Source organism: Mya arenaria, chromosome 14, assembly GCF_026914265.1.
Source record: "Mya arenaria isolate MELC-2E11 chromosome 14, ASM2691426v1".
In the NCBI taxonomy this organism is placed as follows: Eukaryota; Metazoa; Mollusca; class Bivalvia; order Myida; family Myidae; genus Mya; species Mya arenaria.
The window spans coordinates 56,450,055-56,458,376 of record NC_069135.1 but is presented as its reverse complement, the minus strand read 5'-3'; the positions used below and the strand labels follow the sequence as shown (position 1 = coordinate 56,458,376).

The 8,322-nt window shown below is 33.1% G+C and overlaps 1 protein-coding gene across 1 annotated transcript; it reads left to right on the top strand.

Moving 5' to 3' along the window:
• Positions 1-5,820: 5,820 nt before the first annotated feature.
• Positions 5,821-7,772, top strand: LOC128216273 (uncharacterized). The gene is made up of 5 exons (XM_052922840.1): positions 5,821-5,857; positions 6,309-6,598; positions 6,734-6,811; positions 6,872-7,009; positions 7,049-7,772. The coding sequence occupies exons 1-5, from the start codon at positions 5,821-5,823 to the stop codon at positions 7,472-7,474; spliced, it is 969 nt and encodes a 322-aa protein (XP_052778800.1). The 3' UTR covers positions 7,475-7,772.
• The last annotated feature ends 550 nt before the right edge of the window (positions 7,773-8,322 follow it).

Below are 8,322 nucleotides of genomic sequence, written 5' to 3'. Positions count from 1 at the left end.
CCAACCGAAAGACAGATAAAAGCTTCCAAAATAATCAATTATTCCAATTAATGATGATCTCATAATATTCATATAACTAAAACACACTCATAAAAATGAAAAAGTTCATGAAAATATTTACTTATTGTTCAATAGAATAAAGACAATATGTCAGTGAAATAGTTGTCTCCCTTCGCCAACCGAAATACGATTTAACGCAGGTAAAAATAACTTATGAGTTGTTGTATTATGAAAATGATTATGAATTTGGATTCAAATAATAGCATTTACATTCTTATGGAAATGTTAGATCAATAAACAGCATTTGAAAGTATTTTGGAATATACTTGAAACATTGCCTTTGAAAAAGGTCGAAAATGTCGCTAAAATCATTTTCTTTTAAACTAACTTGGATCTACTGTACAGTATAATACAGGGCTTTCAAATTTTTGTTTATATAAAAATTGAAAAAAGAAGTTTTTAAACAGCGAAGTTCTCATCTTCAGATAAATTAGCTTACTTATGGACAATAATAACCAGACCACACCAAATACACAAAATCAGGGGATGTTTAAAACAACATAATTATCACCCGGTATATGACACCCCACAAAGTAGCGGCACGTTTTTTGGGGGACAGTTTGGTATTATTGAAAGTGTGTTAATTTGGGTAAACCCTTTTCGGCTCTGTGACACGTGTTGAGTAAATACCATAATAATTACGCATTACGTGTACATTTATAATTGCGGGTGATTTTCACACAAATTGACGGCTTTATTTGAAGGTTCATAAATAACAATCGCGAGTAAAAAGGTAAGTTATTGCTGTAAGTATTAAAGAAGTCCAAATTAATAGAACTTTACACTCTGAAATCATTAATGATGGATGAGTTTCCTTGTGCTATATGTGCTGTTGACTGTAGTAGTGATCAATGCATACATTGTTCTAATTGTAGGAATTGGGTTCATGCTAAATGTTCGGAATTGTCCGAGAAAGACCTCAAGTCATGGAGTGCCAAAAACCTCAATTTGTTTGTAAATCGTGTGCATATAGTGGATTATCATATGATGCCGGAGCTGCACTTGCAAGGTAAGTACCTGCTATATTGAAGGAGTAGACATATCTTATTCCTAATAGAAATATATCAAGGCCGAAATATGAACAGTGTTTTAACATGAAATAATTTGGAAATATTTCATGTAATTTTATTATGTGTATGGCTTAGTTTTATGAAGCCTCCCATGTTCGATGTTAATCAAATGTATATGTCATGTATGTAGAGAAATGATGAAAAATAAAAATTTAGTATTAAGTTAACTGTATATATTTGTCATGTTCTTACTTCACCTTAAACATATCAATAAATCGTATTTCGGTTGAGAACAGGGGAATACTCTTATTGGCAAAATAAAGGAAATTCTTTTGTCAAAAAACTCATTATTTCTAAATATTATTTTTGGCTACAATGTGTAAAATCATCAAATATATACGAATATTAAAAATAAATACAATAGCAAGCGTCTTTCGGTAAATTTCTATCATGTTTACTCCAGTTTAACCATATCCACAAATCGTATTTCGGTTGACGACGGGAGATAACTCTATTTGACTAAAAAAGGGAAATTCTTTTGTCAATAAAGTCATTATTTCTAAATATTTTTTTATAATTTTTCGCTACAATGCGTATAATCATTATATATACAAGATTATTTAAAAATAAATGCATTAGAATGCGTCTTTCGGTAACTTTCATGCGTATTTCGGTAATTTTATCCGTCTTTCGGTAAATAATCGTATTTCGGTAAGTCTAGGGACCCCGCGAATATTACTTTAAGATTGGGTCACATGTGTGTCTCGCTATTCGTTTAATACAGACATTTGTTTTTAATAATGGTACACAAAATACTTGTATTTTTATAAATAAAATAAACCACACAAACACGTAAAGTTTATTATCTTAAACGATTCGGCGTAACGCCTGAAGATAATATAAACAAACATTATAAACAGGCAGTTACGTCAACGTCATATACCTGCCGCACGTCGTTGGGCGGCAAAATAAGTGACGTTGCTAAATATATAATAATAATAGATTCTATATAAATCATGATAAAGAAACATACAAATAAAAATTATATTATTATGGATCACTTAATTAAGTGATACAATAGACTATTAGAAATAGTGTACTGTAGTACTTAAAAATCGCAATAATAGGCAAACATAATAAATTATGACAACCATGTAGTTTTGTTAAATTTAATATAGACGTTTATTACTTAGACCGATGGGAAATATCGTTTTAAGTTTATGAATCCAGAATTTTTCCTTATATACATGTAGTTGGTCTTGAAAATGGATAGTGCTCAACTTTTGAAATAGCGTTGATAAAACAATTTTTGATATCAAATCTATGTGAATTCATTCTGCGAGACACAAATTGATTTGTTTGTCCAGCATATTAAATATTACATTTTTTTACATGTTATAAGATATATTACATCGCTTGAAGTACAATTCGAATCAAAGTGTAAATCATTATTAAACCTGTGACGCTGCTATGAAATTGTGAACTAACATTGAAAGTGTTACAATGTGTACATCTACGTCTTAAACTTTTATTGGACGAACACGGTTTAGTATTTAGAGTACTATTTATGAGACAATATCCTGCATATTTTTAGGGCGTCTATAAGCCAAAATAGGCTTAAATTTGTGTAGAGATTTGACACTTTCTTTATCAGACAATTTCAAAAGGTCCCAATACTTATGTCTAATATCACCAATATTTGGTAAAGATGTATTCAAACATATTAGAAATGGTATGACTGATTCATCATTAGTTTTTGTTTGTGTACAGTATAACGCATCATCCTGTGTCGTATTTCTAACTAGCGTACATTTGTACATCCATCATCTATAACATCTTTAGGGCAATTTCTTTCTTCGAAATAGCTCTGCAAACTAGTTAAAGACCTACTGAACACATTATCATTTGAGATAATACGTCTGTAGCGTTTACCCTGGCTAAATCGAATGCCACGTTTGCATGACATAGGGTGAGAAGAGGAAAACTCTTAAGTATCAATGCATGCTAGTTAGTTTCATGTTGACTTTCGTCCACCTTTATATAGTTTGTATCGTTGTTCAGTTGCCGCTTGACTTCTTCTTTGTATTTGTGCATGTCCATGACATCGATGGTATTAGATTTATCAGCCTTTTTATAAAGATGCTTTTTTTGCCAAACTTTGAAGACATTGTATCTGTACTCTCGAAATGTTAGGACGAAAACGTTTTTGTAAATGTTGATGATGTCTTGTTAAAGAATTTTAATTTTATGTTTTCGTCAGTCTGCAGAGTTTTACCGTCACCATTTTTTTATATAAATCAGCGAAATATTCATTTAATCGTAGACCTCGTACGTATATATCGAAATACTTCTTCAGCAAGTTTTACTTTATCATGCGATTTAATTCTAGAACAGAAACCAAGCCCTTTGCCTAGTAATATGTATTCATTGTCTGTAAGTTTACGCCATGATAAATTTAGAACTGTTTTTTTACCTTGAAAAAATTGTTTTTGAAATGTCTTGTTTTGAATCGTTTGAAGCGCCTTAATTGCTTTTGCTTGGCTGAAAATGTTGTCAGATTCTCCACAGTTTTTTTCAATGTATCGAGCGTTTGTATCAGCGATGATTCTTTTTGTTGTTGATTTTGGGTACCCCGTTGATTAAGGCCTCCTTGTATGATTTCACGGTGCCCGGGGTTTGCCATTTTTTTTTTACTTCGTTTGAGTTTCTTCTAAAGAAGAGTTCTCTGAAATATTTCCGTTATATGCTGATTGTTTTGGGACGGCCGTTATTTTTTATTGTCTCGGTCTTTTAGTAACCCTATTTCAATCATCGTCATCATTCTTTGGCCTCGATTTATCTGTGTTTTTATTTGTAGTTTTGCTTTTCCCTTTGCACCGTTTCCTCCCCGTTGAAGCTGCTTTCGTCTTTTTGTGGGTCACGGACATTACGTACGGACCCTGGACAGGGTATGTATAAAATCCGGCCCTATTAGATCTCTACAGAGGTATTGCGTAGCTTATAAAGGTAGGAATTTTAAACCAAAAACATTTTCTGAAAGCTGGTTGTTCCTTCTTTACAATGGTACCAATGTTTTTTTTAAAGTATAAATAATTAAAAAAGTTAGACCCTACAGTAGGGTCGTGTTTTTTATACCTGTTTCTCTGTGTGAAAATACGCGACTTTCATCGATGACTTTAAGATAATATTAGCATAATTTTTTAAACTAGTAATTAAGAACCAAAACCATTTTCTGAAAGCTGGTTGTTTCTTCTTTTATGATCTTTTCGCAGCAATGTAAATTTCATTTCATGTCTGTCCATGACAATTAATGTTCTTCTTTTCTTCTGTTTCGTTGAATATATCATTTTCGAACGACGAGAAATCGGAGTATGACAGTTGATCTTTCAAAGCTGTACTCTCACAGATTGAACGTTTTGACAACTTTTTTATGTTTTGTCTTGGAAATAGCCAATTTTTGCGAAAATCCATGGAAATGAGTTATACAAGACTGCTGACAAAAATTAGATCGTAGACTTTTATATTTATGTTAAAAAAGAAAAATGTTTTATGCATTTTTCTTAAACCGTTAGTAACGGCACGGACCTATAACGGTTTAAAAGCCATATAACATGTTTTGTCTTGGAAATAGCCAATTTTTGCGAAAATCCATGGAAATGAGTTATACAAGACTGCTGACAAAAATTAGATCGTAGACTTTTATATTTATGTTAAAAAAGAAAAATGTTTTATGCATTTTTCTTAAACCGTTAGTAACGGCACGGACCTATAACGGTTTAAAAGCCATATAACATTAATTTTCGAACAAAAATATATAACATTAATTTTCGAACAAAAATATAAAAATCTGCGATCTGATCTTTAGTCAGCAGTCTTATATCAGTGGATTGCAGATATTTACGCAAACAATTGCTCATTCCAAGACAAAAAAATAAGAGTTGTCAAAACGGTATATTTGTGGGAGTGCAGCTTTCTATGTCTGTCTTGTTTCATCAATGATGCCGTGAAAGCGACGAATGTGGTCTGTCCGAATTCGTTCACATATTTCAATGCTTACTTCATGAAGTAAGCTATCGATGTCATTCTGAAGCTCCTTAGCGTCGGATTTTTTTTTGTATTTTTATAACATTCTTTTGGATGGAAATATACCAAGGAAAACAGCAAAAACAACAATTTCTTTTTGAAATGACAAAGTTTAAAATGCGGGCGTCAGGTACCCACAGGGGATAATGCATTAATTAACAAAGGCTGAATTGAGGTGTTTATTTACATTTAAAGGGGAACATCAATTTTGAGGCAACAATGGTAAAACATAAATGAAAAGGAATTTAAAATAATAATAACATTGATTATAATTATATTATCATACATGAATCTGTGTAAATATATAAAATAGTATTTTAAGTTTATACAAAATAAAACACAATAGTTATGACTGAAACTGACAATACCCTTACAGTGGATAATACCCTTACAGTGGCAGATGCAGGGATTTCATAAGGGGGGAGGGGGGCAACAGTCCCCCCCCCCCCCCTAAAAAATATTGTGGACATACAATGTATATAATTATATTGATCAGCGTTTTAATCAGCAGCATTATTTTTTTTAGGTGTTTCAGTATTATTTTCTGGTCAACAGGCTGGGCACGGGCTGTTGTGCCCACTTGCTGATGATCCGCTTGATCTGCCTTAGACACATTAAGGCCATGCAAAGGTTTTCAACCTTTAGGATGAAAGAAAAAAAAGTCAAAATGAAGCAAATACTAGAGCCATTAACTACAGGATGTGGTAAGAACCCCAAATGATAGCATCTTTGACCGAGGAAACAAATTGAAGGTAGGTTACAAGTCAACTGAGGTGTCTTTGCAGATATAAACCATTATTGCAATAAAAAAAAGTTGCTTATAGATTATAAATGTTTTCTTTAAAAAGGTTTTATTTAATATTATCCTTTTTAAATACAATAAAACTAAGCATTTCTGAATTTTATACAAGGGGATATGATCATAAACATACATTATGGTTAGAATTATGTGTCAAAGACATGATTGGCATTTTTTTTAGGCTCTTAAAAAATTGGTTCATACTGTACATATTCATTAAATAACTTGTAAATGTGAAAATATACAAAATTAATATTATGCATGAACAAGCAAATACAATGCAGAGACGACAATAAAAACAAATTAGACAAAAAATAACGCATAATAATACGCAAGTATTTCAGAGAGTTGAGAAGAAAGTGTTAAGCTTCTCATCTTCCTTCTGTTATATAAGGTTTCACTTCTAAACAAGGTCTCGCTTCTGTTATACAAGGTCTCACTTCTAAACAAGGTCTCGCTTCTGTTATTCAAGGTCTCACTTCTAAACAAGGTCTCACTTCTAAACAAGGTCTCGCTTCTGTTATACAAGGTCTCACTTCTAACCAAGGTCTCGCTTCTGTTATACAAGGTCTCACTTCTAACCAAGGTCTCGCTTCTGTTATTCAAGGTCTCACTTCTAAACAAGGTCTCGCTTCTGTTATACAAGGTCTCACTTCTAAACAAGGTCTCGCTTCTGTTATTCAAGGTCTCACTTCTAAACAAGGTCTCGCTTCTGTTATACAAGGTCTCACTTCTAAACAAGGTCTCGCTTCTGTTATACAAGGTCTCACTTCTAAACAAGGTCTCGCTTCTGTTATTCAAGGTCTCACTTCTAAACAAGGTCTCGCTTCTGTTATACAAGGTCTCACTTCTAACCAAGGTCTCGCTTCTGTTATACAAGGTCTCACTTCTAACCAAGGTCTCGCTTCTGTTATACAAGGTCTCGCTTCTGTTATTCAAGGTCTCACTTCTAAACAAGGTCTCGCTTCTGTTATACAAGGTCTCACTTCTAAACAAGGTCTCGCTTCTGTTATACAAGGTCTCACTTCTAAACAAGGTCTCGCTTCTGTTATACAAGGTCTCGCTTCTAACCAAGGTCTCGCTTCTGTTATACAAGGTCTCACTTCTAAACAAGGTCTCGCTTCTGTTATACAAGGTCTCACTTCTAACCAAGGTCTCGCTTCTGTTATACAAGGTCTCACTTCTAACCAAGGTCTCGCTTCTGTTATACAAGGTCTCGCTTCTGTTATTCAAGGTCTCACTTCTAACCAAGGTCTCGCTTCTGTTATACAAGGTCTCACTTCTAACCAAGGTCTCGCTTCTGTTATTCAAGGTCTCACTTCTAAACACGGTCTCGCTTCTGTTATACAAGGTCTCACTTCTAAACAAGGTCTCGCTTCTGTTATACAAGGTCTCACTTCTAACCAAGGTCTCGCTTCTGTTATACAAGGTCTCACTTCTAACCAAGGTCTCGCTTCTGTTATTCAAGGTCTCACTTCTAAACAAGGTCTCGCTTCTGTTATACAAGGTCTCGCTTTTGTAATACAAGGTCTCGCTTCTGTTAAACAAGGTCTCGCTTTTGTAATACAAGGTCTCGCTTCTGTTAAACAAGGTCTCGCTTCTGTTATACAAGGTCTAGTTTCTACAATTATAGAAAGGTCTTGCTTTTGTTATACAAGGTCTCACTATAAGGTCTCGCTTCTGTTAAAATAGGTCTCGCTTCTGAAAGTTCCTATCGTCTACTGTAACTCTTTCATGAATGGTTATGTGTTTATATTTTGTACATGTTTGTAAATGGCAAGGAAAAAAGCTGTGGTATGGGAATAAAGCTCATATATATGGTTCATATGAATGTAAAAAAATACTAAAATCATTATATACAACCCTCTGTTTAAGGTATCAGATATACAGCTATGTGAATGTTTGATTTTAAGGTATCAGATATACAGCTATGTGAATGTTTGATTTTAAGGTATCAGATATACAGCTATGTGAATGTTTGATGTCTGGTGACTTCATATTATTTTAGTATCATTTGCAATATTTGAAAGCTGCACTCTCACAGATTGACTGTTTTGACAACTTTTTTTATTTTTTTGTCTTGGAATGAGCAAATATTTGAGTAAATGTCTGGAATCCAGCAATATTAGAAGGCCGACTCAAGGTTAAATTGCAATTCTTATATATCTATGGTTGAAAATAGATGTTTTATGGCTAAAAGTGTTTTTAATGCTTTAAGAAAATTGATTTTTTTTCCAGAACATTACTTAAAATCAGTTCCAATGTGAGTTGTCTTATATGACTTAATTGAAACTGGGAGTAAGATTACATTGTATTATTGGTCCCAGATTTAAAGCATTGATGCCAAAATCAGCTGATTTTGTGACAAAA

Excerpts from the sequence above, each read along its gene's own strand:
- LOC128216273 (XM_052922840.1), top strand. The coding sequence starts at position 5,821 with ATGAAGCAAATACTAGAGCCATTAACTACAGGATGTG. Across the intron at positions 6,812-6,871 it reads AGGTCTCACTTCTAACCAAG|GTCTCGCTTCTGTTATTCAA; the intron begins GTCTCGCTTCTG and ends CTGTTATACAAG. Across the intron at positions 7,010-7,048 it reads TCTCGCTTCTGTTATACAAG|GTCTCACTTCTAAACAAGGT; the intron begins GTCTCGCTTCTA and ends CTGTTATACAAG.